Here is a 24271-nt window from a genome sequence, read left to right as displayed (position 1 = left end):
AAGTCCTTCCCGCAGCTGCCTGCAGTCAAACCAGTGTAAAAGCAGCATGTGTCTGCTCCTTGGGATAACCTGATGCTAGCTTGAGATACAGCATAGGTGTGTGAAGTTTGGCAGTTCATGAGCTGCTTCAGAAGCAGCTCCTGAGGTTAGTTAAAGTCACTGGGCTAGTAATTATTTAATTACTTCCAGCTGAGAAGCTACCCTCAGCACGAGACTACCCCTTCCAGATTCACTGATGGAGAAAGTGATGAACTGAGTCTTGTGAAAAATAGGAAGGGAATTGGCTGCTTGTCGGCCAGGCCAACCTAAACCTTGTGTGCTGTTTAGGTTTGTCACCCAGGCACACAGAATATGTCACAGAGTTTGCTACAGCTTTATCATGTCTCCTGACACCAGGAAAGGGACCTCCAGGGAGGCCTGCCAATGAAACCAGGAGCTTGTAATTCACACATGTGAATTAAAGTATTGACATGATTATAACTGAACAAAATAAAGACTTTAAATTCAGGATAACAGAAGAGCTAAAAATGGGAAGAAAAGTTAGTAAGCAAAACTGGTAAAACAGGAAGACAAGCAGCTGGATGTAATGTATACCTATACCCCTGTGCCGGGAAGAGATAAGGAAAACTGGCTGGTTTTGCATGAATAGGTTAAAAATATAGTAGCTTGATGCAATGTATACCTAACCACTTGCTTATTGAACACTAACCAAAAAAAGGAAATAAGGAAATGTAGTAAAAATGCTATGTAAACCCACTGAACTCTATATGGAACAGAGAAGCATTTCATAAAGCATGGGCTCTAATGCTTTCTCTCAGCTGGCTTAATAAATGTGTTTTTAACAGACAAAATTGTTTGTCTGTTGACCTTTGTTTCAATAACTGGCTCATGATGACTGAATAGCATTGCAAGAATAAATATTTAATTATGTGCATGAGGTGTCCCAGCCAAATTGGTCACATACAAGCAATTTTTCTTTAGGAGGTTTTATAGCTTTTACCGCAAGTGTATGATTTTAATCATCCAATTACCTACTAATGCATATTTCTAATTATCCAGTCACAAAGTATATTTTATAGGCCTTGCAGCATCATCACACATCAGCATCCTTGTGGTTTATTTGTTTATCCAGATGTTTCAGCTGCTGACTTAACAAAGTTATCAGGCATCAGCAACAACCTGTGTTTCTCATAGATATGGATCCTTCAGTTAATTTTGTGAAAACAGACGTTTCCTTCTGTTAGTAAATCACTTGGTCTTTTTAGTAGGGGTAGGTGGCAGGTCTTGGGTCTGAAGAGGATGATGCAGTGTTTATTTATTAATAATGCTGCTAACTTTTAAGGACTGTGTGGTCTCAATTTATATCACACCATCTAGGCAGAAATGTAAAAAGGGGAAAAAAGCCCAGAACCAAAGACAAAATTGATTGCAGGACGAAAGAGCTGGCAGACAGCAGGCTCTTACCGCTGCAGATGGATGGAGGTAATAGGAAACCCGCTGCTGTGGAATGACTCCGCTGATGGCAGCAAGGAGGGAAAGGGCCCTTAAAACCACTGTGCCCCTTGCCTGAAGGTTCCCAACCTCCCCTGTACTTCTTCCAGGCTTGGCAGGACACTTTCTCCTAACTGTTAAGCTCTGGAAATGGAGAGTGACAGCCCCGAGTTTTTTGCTGTGGGGTGTTTCAGCGTTCCAAGCCGCTTCGGGAGGCGCTCCCCGCGCAACGCCGAGGCGCTCCAGGGCGGGCCGGGAGCGGGACTACATCTCCCGTCATCCCCGAGCGCCGCCGCCATCTCGGCACCGACCGCCGAGCCGGGCCGGCGTCCCCACATTCCCCGCTCCCCGCCGTGTTCCTCGGGCCCCGCCGCATTCCCCGCTCCCCGCCATGAGCTGGGACGGCGCCGGCGAGGAAGTCCGGCTCCTCCTGGACCTGTGAGTGCCGCCCGACACGCTCCCGCCTGCCCGCCCTGTGACAGGGGCCGGGCCGGGCCGGGGAGGGGGCAGGGCTCGGCAGGCCTTTGGCGGCGGCGGCGGAGGGGGTGCAGCGAGTGTGGGTGCTGACAGGGTTCGGCAGCGTTCAGGAGCTGCAGGAGAGGTGGCAGGGTTTGTCAGAGGTGCCCCATTGGGAGGAGTTACAGGACAGGTGACAGGGAATGACAGGAGTGACAGGGGTGACGAGGTTTGGCAGGGAGGTAACAGGATGATCCTTGACAGATCCGGATGTGGAGGAGCGGCTGAGGATCCCAGGCTTCACCTGGCCCCAGAGAATCCAGCGAATGGTGTTTTGTTTTGAGTTTTTCTTCATGTTCAGATTTTCTAACACAGTTCGAAGTATTAAAAAGCAGGCATTCTTTATTGCATAGCCGGAGACATCTGGAGGATAAAGTGTCGTGACGCTTTAAAACAAGGTGTTTATTCCATCATGCACATCCATTTTCTTTAAAGTGTAATTCCTGGCTAATACATAAACATCACTTTCCTAGAACTAATGTGCATGCATTCACCTCCTATTAGAAGTCCTTTTATGGTCCTAGAGGGTCGTCTGAAGGGGTCTCTGGTGGTCACCGAGTGTCCCCAATGTTGCAAAAGATGACTTTGCCTTGAACTTCTCTTAGGGCATGCGCTCTTGCTTCTTGTTACATAACTTTGGCACAAAAGCCACTATATTCTTTATTATCTGTTTATCCACTCGTTCCAGTTACATTTAGCATCCTGTGTGTCTACTTTTTTATTCTTTTAGCTAATTTGCTAGTTAGTCTTTTAATTTCTATCTTGCAACTTCAAGGGGAGCTGAAAATTTCTATTTCCTGCGTTGTCTGTCAATGTCAAATTCCTTTGTGTTCCGGAGGAAGTTAGAAGCAGCACAGGAATAAAATACTTCATTTGAAAGATAAAAGAAAAATAGCTAGCAAAGAGTACAGTTAGATTGTTATTCGCACCTTAAAGCACTGAAGATGAGATTATAGTTGCCATGGTGTAGCCAATAAATGTTTTATAGTTTCCTATAAAGTAGAATTACTGTGAAAACCTTTATAATTTAAATGATTAATTGTTTAAACTGCAGATCAGTAATGTACTATGAGAATATCAACCAGCTTTTTGAAAAGAATGTGATTAATCTTAATAACCATTCAAGCTAAATTTAATATGCCATGGTAAGAGACAGTTCAATGTATCTAGAATACTTGGCATAGCTCACATTGATTTCCATGTATCTGCATTGGGTTTGGAGTATTTTCTGCAAATTTGAACTAAGTAGTTGGTCTAGGCTGAGAGGCCTCTTGAAGCATGGCTGCACTAGTGAGACAGGCCCCTGCTTTCTGCTCCCCACGTTGCACAGATCCTGCCTGTGGGGAAGTTCACATCTGTGGTCTTTAGAGATGATAATAAATGGTGTGTTTATTGTCTTTGATAAGAATTTTTTTTTTAGAGGTAAACAACTATTCCTTATTTCTGCAGTCAAGTAAAGGAATGTTGTATACAGATAAGCTGTTTAATCTCAAAACAAAGAATGTGGATGGGGTAACCTATATATGCTGAGACAGAGCTTGGTACAGGTTTCTCTGTTGGTCAGTCAGCTGAGTTCATCCAGCAGTCACGGAGGTTCTGTGAAGGCATGGAATTCTTGCACATCTTCTCTGCAGGAATGAGTTAAAGGTGTTCGTGGTGTGTGTGCTTAGGTTTATGAGGGTCTCCGCAGGCAAGGCTTGGGTTTAATTGCCCAGATTCTGCTTGAAATCAGTGTCCTCCATACAGTGTCTTCTGCAGTGACCTGCTAGAGGTGCTCTTCCTGCACTGTGTTAACTTCACTGGGGTTTTTTTAATGTGCTTCTGTGCTCTAAATCTTGCTTCTTTCCTGCCTTAAGTGTGTGCTACCCGTCAGACTATAAAGCATTAATATTTTGACTTTCTATAGTTTTTAATTGGTGCGAGTTTAATTTCCTGCAGTTTGGTGGCATTCTGATGCCAGACAAGGTTTTGTTGCCTGTAGGGACTCCAGAGCTGTGGTTATACGCTAAATTTAATTTGGCATATCTCCAGGCTGCTGCTGCCCCCTGCACTCAGCCACTTGTCCTGGCAGTGTTGTTTCTGTGTCCTCCGAGTTTTTGTCAAGGGGATTTTCATTCCAATCAGATGCTGAACAGCTCACACTGCAACTGAGAATTTCAGAGACAGCAAGAGGAGGGCACAGAAAAAAGTAGTTGAGGGGCTAATTTTGCCTTCAGTTTCTTGGGGAACACTTTCACAGAAGGATCAGCTGATTGACCCCAAAGGGCAACAGCTGAATCACTGGTAGCATGTAACAGCTGGAGCTGATAAGGTCTGAGGGAACCATAGCTGGATGCAGAAGATGACATTTTATGGCTTGATTGTTCTAGTTCTAATATGTAATGCCTCTTTTTGACTGTTCTGTAACTTCCCTTTATTTCAGATGCGTTCAGTGTTTGACAAAGAACCTTTCCAGATACTCTGCAGATATTAAGTCGTTGCCACCCAATATAAAGGATAAACTGATTAAATTAATGAGTAGGCAAGGGCAAATAACTGATGCAAATATCAGTGAGGTAAGAACCCATTCAAAACTATACTGTCTGTTTTAGGAGGGGAAAGTGGCCTCTCTAGCGCACCAGTCTGTTCCTCAGTGTAGTGTGTTTCAAGAAGCTCATGCATAATTTATTTTATATATATTATATAAAGGATTTCAGCAACTTGTTAAAATTCTGTTGGTAGAATTCCATTGCCAGTAAGCACACCATCTCCATATAATTTATTTCAATTTTGGTTCCTTGAAATGTAATTATGCCAGAGCTAGAAATTGATAGTTCAGGTTCTCCCATCCCTTTTGCTTACGGTGTGTGTCAGTGTTTCAGTATGACACCAGTTAATGACTTTTCTTCAGCTGTAAATTCAGAGGCACATCTGTTTTGGTATCTGTTCACTGTTATCTTGTTCAGCCTCAAAGGGAGGTATGAGAATTGAGGGAAGCTAAAGGTTGGCCTTGGTGAAACAGAAAATGAATGACTCCTTGTGCATTCCTGCTTTGACCTGTAACTCAGAACAGACAAATATTATCAGTTTCTCTTGGTGAAGCCAAGACTAGAAGCAGAAGCACTGTGGAAAACTTAGAAACAAAACAATTTAGCTTTAGATAAAATGATTTTGTGCTTACACAAAGTAAGTTTTTGAGTAAAAAATCAAAGGCCTATGAATTTATCTTATTTTGGAAAATTTGACTGGACAAAATCTGGTTTAAGATATCTTTTCGGTAAGGAAAGATTTCAAAACATCCTAAGAGATTATATAATTAAAGCCATGTGATTGTGTGTGTATAAATGCACAAAATCCATTAGGATATTTTTAGTCTGTAAACAAACTAGAGACCTTAATTTACAGACTTTTCTGCTGTCTCTTTCTAAAGTCTGATCTATATTTGTCTTCATTCAGCAGTTGATCAGTGCCTTCTCTTGGAGCCTATTTTCCATGTGACACTGGGAAATTCCGCTCTGGTTCTTTTTTCATGTGTTTTTCCTTTCTCTGTTCCTGCAATTTCTTGCAATTCATCACTTTCCTTGGGCATATTATACCTTAGCTTTCTTTGCTAGCAGTTTCCCATTTGTTTTTATACATGTCCTTCATGTCTTTTCTCTGTTTTTCAGGGGTTTTTAAAGGATTTTGCTTAAAGTTAAATTTCAGTTGAAATTCTTTTAATCTGAACCTTTGTATAAACTTCTCTTTAATCTCTTACCTCCCTATTCTTGTCCAAATTTGTGTTATCATGCATCTTTTTCCCCCTTATTCTGCTTTTTGCTTGGAGCAGCCATCCACATGCGTACCAAACTCCTTATTCTAAATCCCTTTTACCATAAAGTTTTATAAGGCCATTCAGCATGTGTCCACAGGATATAAACCTGTATTTTTAAATGTCTTTTTTTGTGTGCTGCATCCAGACCACCCTTTGTCTATCAAAAAATGTTATATATTTGCAAAACAGTCCATTTTCCTTGTAGTATCTTTGCTGTACCTTGTTAGAGTGAACAAGAGGAGAAATAGGCCTTTAACAAGCCTGTCAGCTGTGCTGTTATCTTTGCTAGTTTATGGAAATTTATGTTCCTGTCCTTGGGAGTTAAGGAAGGGAGTGACAAGCTGAAGGGAGTATATGGCTATTGTTAGTAAAATCTGAGGCCTTCCACTGCTTTGGGTCCAACTTTCATAAATGTTCTCTTGGGAAAGATTTTACAAAAATTCCAATCTAGGTCTTGTGGGAGTGAAAGATCCCATTTGATGAGGATTTGGTACCTCCTCATGGTATGGTAATGAGAATGTTTGTTTAAGAGCAAAAGAGTGTGGGGGGGGTGAGGAAAACACTCTGGGGGGAAATACCTTTCAAATACCACTCTTATCTGTTATGCAGGTTTAAGGTGGGTTTTTTTTGTTTTTTTTTTGCACTGCGGATTTCTGCCCCCAAAGTTGTGCTAGCAAGTGTGAGGGTACTGTCCTGGTAGAAGCACTACTGCTAGCAAGTGAACCACCAAGATTGTATTTCCATTGTTTAAGTAGCAGGATTAATGTGTTTCTACTCTGCATGTCACAGAAACAGTTCATAATGTAGGAGCTGAACTGTTGCACAAATAGACCATATTTTCTTTAGATTTGTTAGTTCCTAGGACTGGTAACCCCACCCTCTATTGTGAAGTTCTGCATGATGTCTAATATTACAAGTATTTTATATAAAAATGTAGGTGTTTGATGGCATAGCAGAGTTTGACTGAAATGGTGGGTTTTCATTACAGGTATTGCACCCTGCTGTGGAATCTCTGGACCTCCGAGACTGTGATATTTCAGATAATGCATTATTGCAGCTTTATAACTGCAAGCAGCTGAAAAAAATCAACTTAAATTCTTGCAAGGAAAACAGATTTGGAATCACGTCAGAAGGTGTGTTATCTGTGCACAGATAACTGGGATCTTATTTCTGGCTTATTTTTCTTATTAGATTGGAATAAACTGCAAAGAAAATATCTAGGGTAAATATTGCTTTAAAAAATGCCCCATGCCACCCCAATACTAATTAAAAGTCTCTTCAGTGGTGTAAATTACAGGCCTGGAGCACTAATTATCTTAGGAGAGAGCTATCAAGTTACTCTTCTGCTAGATATCTGGTAAAACTGTGCTATGCTGAACATGTTTTCCACTTTATCTTAATTATTCCTTCCTCAAAACTTGTTCCAGAGCCTTTGGACATGGTGGTTATGTTAAAGAATGAATAATGCTGTCAAGTGTTGTTTCTTTGGCAGGAGTCATAGCACTGGCCTTATCCTGTCCTTACCTGCGTGAAGCGTCTTTCAAAAGGTGCTGTGATATAACTGACAGTGGAGTTCTTGCTCTTGCATTCAACTGCCAATTCCTACAAATAGTGAACCTGGGCAGCTGCTCAGGCATCATGGATGCATCTCTGCAGGCACTAGGAGAACACTGCAAATTTCTTCACAGTGTGGACTTCTCATCTACTCAGGTAGCTATGGTGGCAATTGGCCCATTGACTTGTGTTTGTTTCTTTTTTAAGATTCTCATGACAAAGTTCAAAGGGGATCTTGTTATCTCTACTCTTGACAAGATTTAGAACCACAGTTTACTTCTAATTTCTCCCTCTTAAGGAAAAGGAAAGGTATATTTTGCTTGTGGTAACTGGAAAAGTACACATTTTGGTATTACAGCATGTATGGTAAAGCAATGACAAACTTTTGTTAGAATCTGCCTAGGGGTTTTTTTCAGTAACTTTACTTAGTGCAGTCATTTTCTTTAAGTTGTAAAGTAATCCAAAATACTCAATTTAAAGAAAGTAGGATCTTGGACAGATTATTGCCTGCTTTCAGTTAGGACAAACTGATGTGGGTAATAATCTAGGATGTCAAACAATTCAAGCCCCTAGTAGAAGTAAACACTCCATAATTAAATGATTGTTTAGGAGTGACTGTGCTTTCTGAATGGCTTGTCAGAGTTTTGTTACAAAGTCAGCACTGAAAGAATGACATTTTAAATGTCAGAAATGGCAGGGAAGAGGATTTAACAACAGTATTTAGCATGAGAAGGGGGAAATGAGCTGCAAAAGCAATCCTGCAACATATTTCATAATTACAGTGAGATAATGTAGTGAGGGAAAGGTTTTTTGCAGTAAGTGTGGCATTCAATTGACACTGATGGTGAGTAATTATGTTGAATGTGAGTCCAGTACTGAGCATTCACAATGAAATGTCAGTTCTGGAAAACATGTAGGAGGTTCTTATTTTAGATACTATTCTTCTTTTGATTTTTCCCAAAGTAGGATGTCAAAAGAGTCTTAATATTTCATTTGGTAATTTTTTTTTATTGCCATTTAACTCTTATTTCTCCAGACTTCCTTCATTGCTTTTTTATTTCCTTGCCTCTCTTCCTTTATAGAGAATAGCTGTTTCCCTGTGTCTGTTTTAAATGAGATAAAAGCTTCTCAAGTAACTACTAGTTTACACTTTTTTTTTTTCTTTACTTTTCTGCTAGGATTACTTCTTTCCCCAACCCAAATTGGTCTAGGTAGAGCAGAAATGCTTTTAAAATCTATAAATTAAAAGTGCTGTACTCTGACCATATTAGTGTACCCACTGTTAAATGAGACAAGGAAGCTGCAGAAATAGCAGTGACACAGTTGGAAACATCCTTGCAGAAAGCCAGGATGGATCACATGGCAGGAAAATGAAACAGTATTTAACAGAATGAAAAAAAACCACCTTGGATAATTTTCTCTACAAGTTTAGTTGAGAAGAAAATACTGTAGTGTTAAGTGTATTCATTGTTTTCAGGGAGTGAATAAATTAATGCCATTTCTGCTTCCAAATAGCTGTGTTTGAAAAAACTGAGCTTTAATCCATTGTGGTTTTTTCTCCAGGTAACAGATGATGGCGTTGTAGCACTAGTGAGTGGAACTTGTTCAAAGAATTTAAAGGTAACTGACTTAACCTAATAAAAAAGGGATGAACAAAAGAAAATACCTGCATTTTAAAATTATAATTATTGTTAGCAGCAGCATTACTTCTGAGGGAGGGTATTTACTGACTTTCATTTCTGTCCTCTTTCAAGATCCTTGGAGTTTATAAATTGGAAAGACTTTCCAATAAGAAATTTTTTTTATTTTTACCTTCTGATCTCCAGAGTATATTTTACCAAATCCTAATTTCATTAGATTTGATGGTCTTCTTTCTGCATTTTTTTCTTGTATGTTATATTTATTGATAGGTAAGGCAATTTAGAGGAGGGGAAAAAAGTTGGTAATAATCCGTTTATTTATTCTGCTTTTCATCTTTTCCTAGCATGTAGTAGTTGTAGTAGTAGAGGTAGGAGTTGTACAGCTGCAGAGAAATGAAGAAAAGAGCAGGGTTTAGTCTAATCTTGAAGAAGTTCTTTGATTTCTTTTAGGAACCATGTAGGTAAATAGAAATACCAGGAGCTTCAGCAGAGGCTCATAAATCTTTCCTATTTTGGGAAACACCAGAATTTAGTTTGGGTTCTGTTCTCCTGGACAACCAGTTGGTAGGAGAATGTCATAGGCAAAGTGATGGGACTCAAACACCATTCAATCTCATTGAAGAGTTTTCTCAGATGTCTTAAATGGTACATGTGTGTTGGAAAAACTCAGGTTTATGTTTTTAGTTTAGATTCTTCACAGAAAAGCTGTCTTATTTTTCCTTAGGGTATTTTCCTGGTCTGTACAGGACCGCATATGAGGTCGATACACAGAGGTCATAATTCCTTCTGGTTGGGGGTCTCTGAAACTGGTTGGGCAAACGAAAGCTTTGCCTCTAAAATTCTCTGTGCTCTGACAGGCTGCTGTCATTCCTGTTTTCCTGACAGGAGATCCACATGGAGCGCTGTGTGAATCTGACTGATATCGCCGTAGAAGCCGTCCTTACTTGTTGTCCCAAGATACACATTTTTCTGTTCCACGGATGCCCACTGATAACAGGTAGGTCCAATCACACAGGGAGTAAGAAGATAATTAATTACTGATCATGCCTTCTTGCTTTCTGAAAAAGCACACTAAGTAATCCCAAACAAACAATAACTTACTAGATAAAATAATCATCGTACACTGAGATTTTCAAAGCAAGGTGAGAGTTTTGCTTTGAGATATGGCAACCTTCAGAGAGGGGATTTTTTTTTTGTTTGGGAGTTGGATTTTTTTTTTCCCCTTCAGCATGCTGATGAAGACCCAAAGACTTCATAGAAATGTTAGCATCTTAAACACCTGCTCTATTCCAAAAATGTGGAACAGCATCCATTCAAGACACAGTGGAATGGAGTAGGACAGCCTGTGGATATTTTAACTTCTGTTGGTTGGTGATGCTTTACAGTTAGGTGATTGGAGAAAGTGAAACGTAGATTTAAAAGAAACAAAGATTTTAGTTATAGGCTAGCTGTGTTGAAATTAGTTAGAATAAGAAGGAATTTGGGCCCAGCTAGAGTTAATTAAAATAGTTAAGAGAGCTGGACCTGAAACGGTTTTCAAGATGTTAGTAATTGATTACTAACTAATTGATTATTTGTCATTTGTATGTTTGTTTAGCTGTGCTTAGAACGAGGAACAGAAACATTGATAAGCTGGTCTAGGGAACAAGGACAATTACCAATTTCCTCCCTCTGTGAGAACCTATTCAAAAGTCACACAAGAGGAAATTTGGAGGTCACTAAAGTAATTAGGGTTGTTAAAGTTCAGAAAGGTGGAAAAGGTCAAAATGAGGGAGATGAGCTTACTTCCATTTATCTGGGACCACTGACCCAATTCAAGACCACCAATTCAATTTAGAGCACACACAAGGCATGCTTAATGACATTAAAGCTCATTTCCATACGAAGCGGAGAATGGGAGGTGTTATAGTTATGAATATGCATTTGTATTTTGGATATTCATAACTTTTGTGGATAAATAAACTCTATAACCATTTATACCTTCACACTGCATCTTAGGAAGCTATTCCACACAGCTGTCCAGTGCCAATAAAACATTCACTTTCTAACTCTAAACTGTTAAGAGAGTTTTTGTCCGTCTCAGCTGGGTGTCGATATTAGATCAATATTCATATCTTGGTAAATCAAAAGAACCAAGAGGGTTTGGATTACTACAGATGTATCTGAAGTGTGATATTGTGATAGCAAGAGAAGCATAAATGCAGATGTATAATTCCTTTACTGTATTGTGTACCTAATTCCAAACACCACCTCTATATTCTGAATGAGTAACAAGAAATTCTTTTGTTCTTTTTCAGATCGTTCCCGAGACGCTTTAGAGCAACTCATCATATCAAACAAAATCAAGCAACTAACATGGACTGTTTACTGATTATTTATCCTGTACATGTGAGTGTCAAGTTTACAGGTGGGAGAGCTCCTTCAGCAAACAAGCATCTTGGAGAACTAGCTGGTGGCTTCTGTACCACCAGGTTGCATCCCTCCTGCTTCCCACTGGAGGTCTCCGTTGCCATTCCAGTCCTTGCCCATGAGCCTGGGCTTCCCCATTGTCTCTCCTTGGAGCCCTGTCTGTCTTGGTATTGATCATACTTCATTAAGAGGAAGGTTAAATTTTAATTAATATTACACAGAATATATTGCTCAGGCTTCCTGAAGTGCTGGATTTGGCTGCTACTTAGTACCGTTTAGCAATTTAGCTACATGTACAAACCCAGTTTAGGTAAGTCTGTGTTCTGAGTTTGTATTCTGGGATGGTACTTGCAACTAAAGTACTGAGCCCAAATATAACATTGACACACAGAAGTGTCTGTAAAGTTGGACGTTTAATCTAACAAAAATCAACAGACAGAACTGGTGAATGGAAGTGGCATTAACAGCAATACAAAGGTACTTTCAGTAGTAACAAAGAATCTCCTTTCACCATGTGCTTTTGCTAGGTCTGGAATAAAAAATGTTGGTACCTTTCTGTTGATGTTACTGATGCTGCAGATTTCTGTTCTTGTTTACCATCAAATACTTGCTGGATTTTTACACATCCAAAATTACAGCCTGTGAATGTGTAAACATAAACCTGCTTTGGAATTGTTATGGTTACTTTTCAAATTTCATAGTACCTATGACTAAGAAAAGGATTTTATATATGGGCAAATATTAATTTGCTCTGGCTTTTGCCTGTGTTTCTACATGAAAATCCTTTTAGAGAACAAAACACTGGTACTCATAAGTATATCTGTGAATGAAATAGGACCAAATGTAGTATCTGAGCACATAAATGTCAGGATGGTAGAGTGTATGTTTTGCTGTATGCAGTTGTTTATATATCCAGTGGCCCCCAGAAACTGAAAAAAATCAATAAATTTATTGTTCAATTATAGTCATATCAAAAAATAATTTTTGAATGGTAGAATGAGTTTATTACATGATGGAGCAGTGCTCTCATCACAATTGTAAGTCATTTTCCTTGGCTTTCTTGAACCAGCATAACCTCTAGTGAGAGTTCTATGATTTCTGCATTAAGCTCCTTAATGCCAGCCATTTTAGCTTTGTAAGGGCATGGAGCACACTGGGTTCATCCTCTGGATCTGGAAATAGAAGAGTTTAGCTAGGGTGGTCTAACATGGATTTGATGACATTTGGAAACCTAAAGAGTTTAGGCAACCATAAAGAATATGTTTACCATTTAACTCTTGTCTTAACCACACTAAAGTATGGCAGAAATAAAGCAGTCTTATATAATCTATTTAAAGTTCAAGTCTAATTGCATGGAAGGTATTTTTTGTTGCCGATATTAAAGGATATTATGATGTCTGACAATAATCTTGTTTCTTCTGTTGATTATATGGTTTATGAAAGTGCAAGTCTATTTAGAAAAGTTGTTCAGGTGTAAGTAAAAGCATATTTTTCAAGACCAGCGCCTAAATCCCTTACTCTTGGTGCATGTCTCAGCCCAGTGATGAATGTGTTCCTGTGGTCCCTGTGGGTGTAACTGCACCAGTACAAACCATTCTTGCAAGGAGGAGCTGATTTTGCTCCAGTAGCCACAAGCATCTGACAGCTGTCACTGCAGCAAATCTTTGCACCAGATAAAGGCCTAATAACCTAATCTACCAGATTTTATTTCCTTTGGGGGTTTTTTGCTAAAGAATAGTTTATTGTTATGGCCTGTGGAATCCCTGGGATCAATCAAGGCCCATCATTCCTTTGAACACTTAGACAATAAATCTGTGTTGCACTATTTTTGATATGGCAGCCCTGTGAAACAATGCTACTGCTAACCTCAGTGGCAAAGTTATCCTTTTTCTCCTTGCTAATATAACCTTGGATTTGTCATGTTGAACGCAAATGCAGCTTATACTGTGTCCTTAAGTGTGCCTGCAGATTTACCATCTTCCCCTACAGCTTCTTCTCAATGTGTAACTTAGGGCTACATCCTCACCTGGTGCTTTAAAAGCTGTACAACGCTGCAGCGAGGTAACACTGTGTATTTAGGTTTGAAAGTTTAACGTACATTACTTTAAATCCTTCACCATTAGAGCCTAAGTCTGCCCTTACAGTGTCTAGCATTTGCATAACTCTACTGGAATGTTTTTTGGTTTCGGTTAAATCACAGTAATTTTAAACAAATGTTTACAGGCACTGGGTGAAGTGGAAGAAGAACCTCGTGTATGTGCTTACTGCTTCATATTCTGTATTGTTTGGACATTGTTACTGTTGTCAGCCTTGCAGAATACTCACATACTGTTAAGAAGATTAAAGTTTGGAAGTTGGCTGTTTGGATAGTTCTGAAAACTTGTTGGATTGTAGAACCATGTACATCTGACTGTGCTCCTAAACCTCATACTTCATGAATACCATGGTTTTCTGAGTGAGTACCACACACCTTTTCACATTTGTAAGCTTCCACCACGTGACCTGGTCTTGGGATAGTTGTAGGTGCATTTATTAGTTCCCCATCACTGCTTGTTCAATAATTGACTGCTAAAGTTAACAGTTCCTGTAAGACTGCTCTGAAAGCATTGGTTTCTTCTTCAAATGGCTACAGCTACAGCATCTTACCTGAGGATCAGATTTTTTTTTTTGACCATGTTTAGCAGATAAAAGTGATTCTTAGTTGGCAGATAAAACTGAGCATGATTTTGGAGTTTGTCCAGCATCTCCTCAAGGGAAGAGCAAAATAATTATATCAGACTTTTATTCCCTGTTTTTATTTAGTTACCCTCTGTTTGTCACAGAAGTAAAGATTTCTTCATCCCTCAGCAGCTTCCCAAGATGGCAAATTGCCTGGTTTACCCTTGCAAAGGGTAATGTAGGAAACGTAGATCATTTGACCCCACTCTCGAGAGGATGAAGTTATCCCACAGCTGGCACTATTTAGTCACTTTCTATTTATTAAAGCTTTTACATTGGCTGGCAGTCAAGAAGCAGAGTTTATATTTGGGTGCAACTCCTACATAATCACTCTGGCAGTTTCAAGGAAGAGGAAATTTTTATTAGAGAGGAAAAGGGGGAGATTCAAATTAGTTACTTTGACATTCAGAGATATCCAGAAAAAGAGCAAGGCACTTTAAGTTGAGCATATTATGAGCTAACATAGTGGAGAATTTGATGAAGGACAGCAATAATTTTCTCTGTAAATAAGCTGCAAAAGCCTGTGGAAGCAGTGCAGTAGTCCTTCAGCCACAGCCCTGTCCCCACAGCAGTATGCTGGACATCCAAAACATTGCACAGTAATGTCAGCAAGACACAAATATACATGAGAAACGTCAAGCATGCAAACTCTTACATGGAAGTTGTCTGTAGATCTGCACTTCAGTTGCAGGCCTCTTTGAACACAGTTTGCATGTAGCTTTTACCTCAAATTGAGCAAAAGCCTCAGTGAGTATGATTGAAATCAGTCCACTGAACGTACAGTAATCTGCTTCACATTAACAAATAACGTTCCCTGCTTAATTTCCATTTGCATTTTATATACCTGCAAAAAGCCAACCAAGTGAGACAAAATCTCATAGAAAGCCAGCTCAAGAGTCTTCTAAGCTGTTTGAGGGTTGATAACTCCAGACGATACTTGATGTTAGCCCGTAGTTTTCTTGTCTAGTACACTCAGGAAGTGAATATTCTATAACTTTGTGTAGCTGACTGTGAATGCTGTGGCTTAAAAACTGATGCCTGCCAGGGTCACCAATCAGCACTTCAGTCTGGTGTATCCTGATGCACTTCTGCAGCCAGTGATGCAGCCCATCAGCAAGCTGTTCATCATAAAACATATCTCCTAGAACTATGAGGTCCCAGTTGCCAGCATCTGAATTAATGATGTTCTTAATGGTGATGGGGAAGGGATTCAGGTGGTTCAGTTCACAGTTCAAGATCATTGCCATTCCTGCAACTGAAGAAAAGTCAAAGGAAAATTAAAGTTACATTTTAGGATTCTGCCATTCAGCCCCTTTACATATTTCTTTGACACATTTTTCAATTTCATCTCTCAAATATTTTTGTTCATCCTATCTAGGGGGCTTCCACAGCTTTCATTATGAGTCAAAATCTAGCTTGAAGTGATGAAAGTTTATCCTCATTACACCAAGACACGGGGAAGAACTATTCCTAGGATGGATACCAATGGAAATCAATCATTGATTGATGACTTGAAGTAGAATATAATAACTGCCTTAATCTATGGATATACTTCCTTCCTAACTAATGAGTAATTCAGTTATGAAGAAACTGTATTCATAAGTCAATTATGGAAAGACAAAGTCTAGAAGAAAAAGGCAAAATCTAGGCCCTGATGTACATGAAAGCACAGGAAAATGCTATGGTTCTACAGGGAAGTCAACTTGCTGCTTTTGTGCTTGGAGTTCTTGTCCAAATCATACTCTCATATGTTGTCCATACTCCAAACCATTCTCCTACTGTGATGGTATATGGACAACACCTGACAGAAAATCTGCTGTTCTAAGGAGCTATGGAACCATACCTGGGCCAAGAGAGGCTGGTACAACCCAGCTTCCAATACTGGCAAAATCCATTCCTCTTTTTAGCATTCTTAGGATTCTGTTTGGAACTTGAATTTCTCCCAAATGGAGCGAAGAAAAGTCTGTGTTAAAGGTGCTTTAAAAATTAGTAAATATCTTTACACAGAGATGAAAAAAAAGGCCTTACTAGGGTCAATGTCATTGGCAAGGACTTGGGATGCACCACTCATCATAGCAGCTATTGCTGTTGCTCCACATCCACTTCCAAGATCCAGAACCGATCGCCCTTTAACCACATGTGGATTATCTAAAATATACCTGAGAAATAAAAGCTGTTAAAGCAGTGCATAAGATCATGCAAATTTCTCAGGTTTACATTACACTGCATAAGAGTTTCTTGCCAAACATGTAATGAAGTGTGGTACCTTAACACTATTCCACATGTGCAGCTGCCACAAAGCTCCTTATTTGTCTCTGATGATATAAAAAAATCAAGAACCATCATTTTTCTCCCTTATTCCTCCCCCACCCACAAACAAAAAGAAATTCAGCCAAGTAAGCAACATTTTATGTCAATCAGATCCTTCCCTGACAGGTGAGCTTATCTGTTATGTAGACATAAACTGGTAAGTAGACACTTCTAGGTAACTAGAATTCATCAGAATGCACAAGAAATAGTAAAGTAAGAATTTGTAGAAATTAAAAGCAATCTGACTGAACAAACATGATGTATTCACACTGAATATGGTGCCCACCGATCAACCTGGAACACTGCTTATGCAATTGCTTGGAAGAAGAGGAACTTCTCCTCTTTATTTTCCTGAGCCATGCAGACAGAGATGCAAATACTTTGAAATTGCTTAGCATTGTTCCTGAGTAGCAACGAGAAAAAGAACAGAGCTGTGGTGAGCAGAAAGGGGATCTTCATCTAACTGCTGACACCTGCCAAGAGAAATCCTGAGAAACCTTTAGGCTGGAAGTGGAGAACTGACAGAAGGCAGGCAACAGTTATTGTTAAATACTATGAATCATAATATAACCATTGCAGAGGGTTCAGAACTTTAACAACTGCCTTGAAATTCAGTTGGCTGCAAAGGGGAAAGGCCCATGTTTCAGGGAAAAGAGCCCTGGGTGAAATGAATTACTGCAAACTGCCATAATTTTGCTACCAATTTCCCTAACTTCTTTTGAAGTAGAAACAAGAAAGGGTTCTACATTTGTGTTCTCTTCTGACAGGGAGAGTGATGGCTGACTCTTCACACAGGGCTACTGGTAAGCAGAGCTTTTGCAGGGGGATTCCAGGGCACATAACTGTAACAGAAATGTTAAGACTGGTGTACATTGGGAATGGATGTATGGAAATGTCTGGGCCTGGCAGGAATGGCACCAAAAGGCCTAGGAAGAGTGTCAAGTGCAGGACATTGGTGTTGAGGCTCAGCATCTCAGATGTTTAGCAACATTCCCCTAAGGCCATCACTCCTCTAAGGACAGCCCCTAGTTTACCAACAGGCCGTGGGATCTCCACAGAAGTGCTCTGTTTCTCCTTCCTAGGGGCTCTGCTTGGATTTGCCATGACTTTCCATTAGTAATTTGTGTAGGGCATGATGTGGCCCTAATGCTGCAAATGCCTTGTTCCCAAATGAGTGGTTACTGAGTTAGTGCTGCTGATTGTGGTGACTCAGGACAGCTGGATGCTGCTGTATCTCCTGGCACAGTGCACACAGTGTCTCTGCCCTCCTGGGTTAAGCAGCGATCTTGGGTTACACCAAGAGGAGTAGCTTGAAATAGGAGACTCTTGATGCTGTGGAAACGCCAGCTGTGAAAGGAGGACAGTTATGGAGGCAACCATATGTTCTCATGCTCCCTTTTTACTCTTCCAAATTACGCAGCTGATTTCTGACATTTCTCAGTACATCAAACCAGTGCATAGACAGACAGTAAGACAATAAAGTAGTGAAATGCCAGATAATTATTATTCCCACCCAAATATCTGAGCATATGAATCATATGATAACAAAATGTAGAGATTAACTTATCTATTTTATTTACCCCATGTTTAGAAGCACTCTAGTTCATCTATATGGCAGGATAATCAACTCATAACTTAACAGTAAGACTCATCTTTTACCTGGTCCAAACTGCCTTCTTATTTATGCTTTCTTGCAGAAAAACACTAATGCCCCAATTCAGATTCTTCCCTTTCATCTACGTGGGGACTCTGACAGCTTGTTCTCTGCTGTAAAAATTAAGATTTTTTTTTTTCCTGGTGTTTAAAGTGAGAGATTTGATTTTACAAAATAAAAGAACTCTTAACTACTTCTTGGGAATCGGGAACATTAAAGACATTTTGGCAGTCAGTGGCCAAAATCAAAATGTGGCTTCTGATGTGACTAAAATCCGCAATAAGTCTCAACAATAAAGCTACTGAAATCCCAGATGAGGAGAGTGATTCAGGCTAAACAGCACTCCAAGTGCATCAGCATTAAACTATTTTTCTCAACAGATCAGAAGCACATCCATACTCCTGTCTGTCTCCAACAAAAACCCACACATGTTATGACAAAACAGCAATCCTCTTGTTTGGAGTGATAGAATTAAGTACCTCACCAGGTTTTGATGACAACTGCACAGCCCTTCCATGGATCCAAATTCAGCCCCATTGTCAGCAAACGCATGGCCACTGAATATAACAAGTTTCTACTTAAAAGATACAAGTTATTTTACACAGCAGGTGCTGGAACTCGCTGCCAGCCAGCAGAAATTGGGACACTCCAGTATAAGCAGAGAGGAGATAATGCACCCATAATACCAAACACACATCACTAGGAATTGCTACAATCAGAGCCAGGTCTGACATCCTGGCACGCTGGAATTACCAGCTGCGGTGAACTGTGCTGCGTACCTGGAGAGGGCTTGGCCTCCTGGCCAGTAAATTGCCCAGAAGGGGTCCCCATAAGGCCAGAGATCAGGTTTTTCTCTCCAGAACCTGCAGCGAGGGGTGAGGAGGCGCAGCCGGATCTCTGGTGTGAGGTGCCCGCTGTTGGTGACCTCGGTGTTCTCCTCCAAAAACGCTCTCACCTCGGGGTCCAGAGACTTGCCCGCGCTCCAATGGCAGCAGCGCTTCCAGCGCAGAGAGGGGCCTCCCCTCCTGCTTCTCCAGACCTTGCCAAGGGCGTTCTGCCTGCCCAAGAGGAGCAGCCTCTTCCAGCCACGGAAGGCCATGCTTCCCCAAGGACACCAACCTTCCCCAGGAGAACTCGGAGCACAGCTTATCTGAAGCAAGTGATGAGGCACAAAGCTTGAAACAAACTCACAGGGTGTTGTTTTTGATAGCGATGGATGACAATTCCTGAAAGGAGAAAACCACTATGTGAGTGATGTTTCTTCAGTGACTTCAAGGTTTGCACGACCAGGGACTTTAAGAAGAGGAGGTCCCTGTGCTCTTGTGCCCATAAACACATGCCTTGCCCTTGCCCAGTCTTAAACCTGAAAGAAGTGGTATTCAAGGAGGAAGATATCAAGGGATCCATTCAGAACTCTAAACTTATCCAGTGAGAAACAACCAGTTAGTGGGACAGCTGATAGAACTAAAAATTAACTGTGCCACCTTTTAACACATCTCTCCCTCTGCCCTGGAGATATACACACAGCAATCTACTCCCATTTAAGGTTCATCCACTGAATCTTCAGATTTTACAGGAAGACTCTGGCATTGCAGGGCCTGTGGACATAGCAATGGTTATCAGTAGGTAGTTTGAAGAGACACCATTAATTACCAGTTTTATAATGGTGATGAATCTTTTATACAAAAGCATCTTTTTAAAGGCAAGCAATTAAAGGATTTCCTCTCTCTCCCTAAGATTTATCGATCAAGCTCTAAAATTGGTAAAAATAGAAAAAAATCCCCAAACCTGATCTTAACCAGAGTAGTCCCAATTCATTGCATATCAGTCTGTATTTTAAAGGATTGGTTAGTCTTATGGTGCAATAGTCTCATGTGGATGCTGTCAGCTGTAGAAGAAAGCAGACCTCCATCCCTGTAGCCCACTCTGAGAAACTATATAAACATGCTCCAAGCTGTATGAAGAGAGACACGGAATCCAACACATTTAAATCAAGTTTTTAAAAGGTGATGCATTCAGACTGGACAGCCTTCTCACACCACTCAAGGTGTGCAGTACACTTCACAAAAGCAGTGAAGGAGAATGAAAGATTGGTATGTCAGAGTTTCGATTCATTTAAGAAACAAGAGAATGGAGAGTGGAGAGCCACAGCACTGCATTGAGAGGCAAAGGAAGAGCCTCTCAGCACTTCATCACCAAACTTTCCTCACCCTCCATCTCTTGCAGACCCTGGGCCTTTCCTATTCTGATCCTGCAAGTACACTCACCAAGAAGTGGTCTGAAGGGAGAGGAAATGTTTTCTAGCCTTCCTGCTTAGATCTCCTTCACCCATCCTTTAGTATTTCCATATCCTTTTTCCTTCCCCACCTTGCTCTCTAATTTCTTTTCAATAACTCAGACTTCCTTGCTTCAGGGCACAGCTTTTGAACCTCCCCTGAGACTGATGACCAGAGAAGCATTTCAGGCCTGTGCTCCCACAGCAGTAAGACTACAAGTACAAACAGACAAGAAACTGAACTCATTGTTTTGCAATTGTTTTCTCTCTTCTGGAGGTTTTCACAAAACAGCAGAATGATGCATGAAGAAAAACAACTTTCATCCCACCCCTGACAATTTTTTACAACAAAAGAATCGTGGACATCTTCACCATTTGAGAGCTGTGCAGGTTGTCCTTTACTAGACAAAGGGACAACAGGAAGAATATGCCAATGAAACAGTCTTAACACTTTGTATTTCATTAGATCAGTTTTTCTTTATTTGTCTGTATCTTTAGAAAAAATTCACACATTTTTAGTGGTATTTTTGTTGTGTGCTGGCCTCTGCTTTAAGTACTGGCTTTAGTTTCATCACTTACTAAAACATTAAGCTGTGAACTTCACACTTTGTTGTTTAGGCTGATACTCTCACTAAATCTTTGTTTAAATCATTGGCTAAAGGCTTTATGTTTCTATTACAAATAAATACACAAAATCAAACATTTTGCATTTTTCCACACTGGAGAATGCCATTCAGCAGAGTCCATGTAATTAATGAATGCAATTAGCAAATGCCTTCCTTCTTGAAGGCAGAGCTCTATAATCCTCATCTGCCTAAGGGAAGCATGATGTTAACTGCAATCAATCGGAGAGATAAATCTTGTCAGCAAATGCTGTATGCTGGCTTTTCTCCATGAATTGCTGCAAATTAGCAGGTCTGAGATTCTGTAGCGTTTATTTTGCATAGCCTGTCACGATGGTTACTCTCCTGAAATTAATCATCGGTAGAGAAACACCTGCCAAGAGCTCTGTGCTCAAAATGCCAAACTGAGCTTAAGCGCGTAGTGAGGGAAGGCATCAGGATGGATATCCCTGCGTTTGACACTCCTGGCCCACCCGTTTTACTGGGAATAAAATCAGGATGAATAGCAGGATGGATAGCCCTGCATTTGACACTCCTGGTCTGCCCATTTTACTATAAATCATAGTATCAGGGGGCAAGGAGAACTTGGACAAGAAGAAAAAAACGTAGCCAAACCCACAAGAAAAAACCACCTCCAAACCAACCCCCCCAAAAAAACCCCGAACCCCCAAACCAACCCGCAATTTCTACGCAATTTATGTTGGGTTTTGTTTTTGTTTTTTTTTCAGGCAGCAAGAGCCTTCCAAAGCCCAACCACACCGCCCCACTTCCCCTCGGGGGATGCCAGTCCTCCCAACGCCCGCTCCTGCGACGGGGGCAAACGCCGCCCGCACCGCGGGCCGAGCGGCCGGCGCTGCCCCGCCGCCATCGCCACTCGCGCGGCGCTGGGCTCCTGCAGCAAAGCCGCCGCAGGCCTCGGGAGCACGGGCAGCTCCCGGCCGGGGCAAGGGAGGTCCGGGCCCGCTGCCCAGCCCGGCCGGAGCGCCCGGCCCACACATACCTCCTGCTGCTGCTGCCGCCGCGCTCCCGGGGCCGCGCCGGGCCGCGCTCCCGCCCGCCCTTAAAGCGGCAGCGCCGGAGCGCTCGGCACCGCCGCCGAGGCCTCGGCTGGTGCTCGGGCCGGTTCTCTTTCCCGTCCTGCAGTGCCTGCCCCGCTCCGAGTCCGGAGCCCTGCTCGGTGCCGTTTGCTTGCTCCGCTCCTAGTGCATTTGAAAGGCTTTTCTAAAAGACTTGCGTCAATGTGAACTACCCCTGCGTTTAAAAGCGTTGATAAAATCCACGCGGGAAAAGGAGAGATAACATACGTCCGCATCAGACAGCAGGGAAAATAAGGGGTTTTTTTCCCCTTTGCACATCAGATCAAGGGCTCTGTCAATCCGGCGTGGCCCAGAGAAAGCTCTCCAGCCTCTTGGAGACAGCAGCAGCTACCACAGGCAGCAGCCACCGAGAGAGCGCCCAGTGCCGGCTCTGCCCCTCGGGCAAGCGGGACCTCTGGCTCCTTCTCTGCATGTTCGCGTTCCACCTGCTCCATCCGTCCCGTTCATATTGCTGCTGCTCCAAAGAGCCCTTCGCTTCTCTCCCCAGACCCTCTCCGCTGTGGGCAGGAGGGGGGGGCTTCCCTCACGGCACCGTGTTGTTGCTGTCCCTCAGGAGGGCACAGCTCTGTGGCAGGTAATCACTAGACACACCGGCACCTACAAACACTGGTGTTTCCTCCGAGGCCTCGAAGGGGCCACATTTTCATATGGCAGTGACTGTGACCCATTGGTGCTGGACAAGGAGCCAAACCCACCTGCATCCCCTCCAATTCCCCAAGGTTTCTGACCTTCACAGAGAGATCCCCCCCGAAACGGGCTCGCTTCCCTCCGAGACACCTGCGACTCCCCAACAACTCCCACCTAGTCTCTGCCCCATCTCCAGTCCCATCTGCTCCCTAAATCTGGGCTTTAGGGAATACCAGCAGTTTCCAACAGGAGTGACAGATGGGGGTTCTCTAGCTTCCCTATGGGGCAAAGTGTCCCAAATTTCTTGCGCTGAGTTTTGAAAAGGCTCTTGTGCATTGACCGGGGTGATGATTCTGCAGCACTTGGGGCGCCAGGGATTTAAACCTGGCGATTTCTCAGCCCAAGCCTGGGTCTGCCCAAATCTCTGAGGTTACGAGGCCATCTAGTGATCTGCAAGCTTGTTACAATTAGAATGTACTCTCCACGGTGGGAGAGCTCGTTGTAAACCAGGATCTCTTTAAATGCGGATGATCCGCAGCCTCCCGAGAGAAGGTGACCCCACCATGCTAGGCTGCAGAGTGACCAGGACCCAGACAGAAGCTGGTGTCCTCCTGCCACGTGAAGGAGCCTGAAATCCACAGACATGTTAAGCTACAGGAATACTTGCATGCCTTTTACTCTTCTGAAGCAGAACCCACACTCAGTCTTTTTAGAAATGATCCCTCGAATCGTAAAAAGGTGGATCTTCGTGGTTTAAGCTCAAGGAAGGACATAATTTCTTGGAGCCCTTAGGGGAACTGTGAAGTTTCAAAGGTCTTTCAGCGGCTCTTGCTGGTCCTCTCCAAGAAGGGAGACACTGGAAACACTCGTAACAGCCAAAATTGTGAATAAAACACACAATTTTTTATGAAATATAAATTGTGAATAAAACATGGGGGGTTGTGCCCTCTAGATACTCACCACCATGCTAGGAATAAAGAACTCAATAATGTAACAGGGAAAACATTATCAACATCAGCTCAGGATGCCATGTAAGATGTGATACCAGGATGTTGACAGGTGATGATACAGCTCTACCTTGTGCATTGTATTTTATGCCTGACATGGTTCTCAGGGAAGCTTTTACAGTTGGATCTCCAGCCTCTTTGATTGATATTGTAACAAGTATCTTCTCAAATCTAGTTTTTCTGAACATCTGATATATTATTTTACTCAGTAGCTATGTGAACCTCAGTGAAGTCACTGCTGTCTAATACAGACCAACATCCTACTTTAAAAGGCAGCTAAAAAGGATAGAATCATAAAATCACAGAGTGGCTTTTGTTGGAAGGGACCTTAAAGATCATCTAATTCCAACCTCTCAAAGAAGTTGTCTGGCTGCTCCCAGCTGAGAGATCTCTTAGGTGAAAAAGGAGGGGTAAAGTCTTTGCTTCCTAGTAACAGTGGCAGGGATGTTAAAACCAGAAATTTTTCTCATTTAACAACAAATAATTAGTTGTGATTGTACAGATTCCTAGCATGACATAAGAAAGCCCCGATACCAGTGATAGCTGCCATGCCTCTT

At 41.7% G+C, this 24271-nt stretch overlaps 2 protein-coding genes and 1 long non-coding RNA gene across 5 annotated transcripts; 1 reads left to right on the top strand and 2 right to left on the bottom strand.

Annotated features, from left to right (window-relative positions):
* Window positions 1-1796: 1796 nt before the first annotated feature.
* On the top strand, window positions 1797-12810 carry AMN1 (antagonist of mitotic exit network 1 homolog). Of its 3 annotated transcripts, XM_039571263.1 has the most exons (8): window positions 1840-1929; window positions 2212-2405; window positions 4430-4562; window positions 6789-6933; window positions 7293-7510; window positions 8918-8974; window positions 9880-9991; window positions 11292-12810. In XM_039571263.1, exons 3-8 carry the CDS (start codon window positions 4521-4523, stop codon window positions 11363-11365), a joined length of 648 nt encoding a protein of 215 aa, XP_039427197.1. In that variant the 5' UTR covers window positions 1840-1929; window positions 2212-2405; window positions 4430-4520; the 3' UTR covers window positions 11366-12810. The 3 variants fall into 3 exon arrangements, with proteins under 3 accessions (XP_039427196.1, XP_039427197.1, XP_010408721.1); XM_039571262.1 differs by lacking the exon at window positions 2212-2405 and having other exon boundaries at window positions 1797-1929; XM_010410419.3 differs by lacking the exon at window positions 1840-1929 and having other exon boundaries at window positions 1951-2405.
* A 1545-nt stretch (window positions 12811-14355) lies between these two features.
* On the bottom strand, window positions 14356-22447 carry ETFBKMT (electron transfer flavoprotein subunit beta lysine methyltransferase). The gene is made up of 4 exons (XM_039571261.1): window positions 21984-22447; window positions 18865-19311; window positions 16150-16280; window positions 14356-15376 (listed from the first exon to the last, which is right to left on the bottom strand). The coding sequence occupies exons 2-4, from the start codon at window positions 19182-19184 to the stop codon at window positions 15012-15014; spliced, it is 816 nt and encodes a 271-aa protein (XP_039427195.1). The 5' UTR covers window positions 19185-19311; window positions 21984-22447; the 3' UTR covers window positions 14356-15011.
* On the bottom strand, window positions 16979-18858 carry LOC109146154. Its single transcript, XR_002048014.3, has 2 exons — window positions 18091-18858; window positions 16979-17778 (listed from the first exon to the last, which is right to left on the bottom strand). It is a non-coding gene; the product is annotated as an uncharacterized LOC109146154 (long non-coding RNA).
* Window positions 22448-24271: the final 1824 nt, after the last annotated feature.

The sequence above is a fragment of the Corvus cornix genome, chromosome 1A, assembly GCF_000738735.6.
Source record: "Corvus cornix cornix isolate S_Up_H32 chromosome 1A, ASM73873v5, whole genome shotgun sequence".
NCBI classification, from domain to species: Eukaryota; Metazoa; Chordata; class Aves; order Passeriformes; family Corvidae; genus Corvus; species Corvus cornix.
Note: the sequence above shows the minus strand (reverse complement) of the source record. Positions and strands in the feature narration are given on the sequence as shown.

What these genes read in the sequence shown, in the direction of transcription:
- ETFBKMT (XM_039571261.1), bottom strand. Translation starts at nt 19,184, where the DNA reads ATGGCCTTCCGTGGCTGGAAGAGGCTGCTCCTCTTGGGCAGGCAGAAC. An exon ending in GGAGGCCAAGCCCTCTCCAG is followed by an intron (nt 16,281 to 18,864) that starts GTACGCAGCACA and finishes TTTATTTCTCAG; the next exon opens with GTATATTTTAGATAATCCAC. An exon ending in TGCCAATGACATTGACCCTA is followed by an intron (nt 15,377 to 16,149) that starts GTAAGGCCTTTT and finishes ACTTTTCTTCAG; the next exon opens with TTGCAGGAATGGCAATGATC.
- AMN1 (XM_039571262.1), top strand. Translation starts at nt 1,883, where the DNA reads ATGAGCTGGGACGGCGCCGGCGAGGAAGTCCGGCTCCTCCTGGACCT. An exon ending in CTGATGCAAATATCAGTGAG is followed by an intron (nt 4,563 to 6,788) that starts GTAAGAACCCAT and finishes TTTTCATTACAG; the next exon opens with GTATTGCACCCTGCTGTGGA. An exon ending in TGGACTTCTCATCTACTCAG is followed by an intron (nt 7,511 to 8,917) that starts GTAGCTATGGTG and finishes TTTTTTCTCCAG; the next exon opens with GTAACAGATGATGGCGTTGT.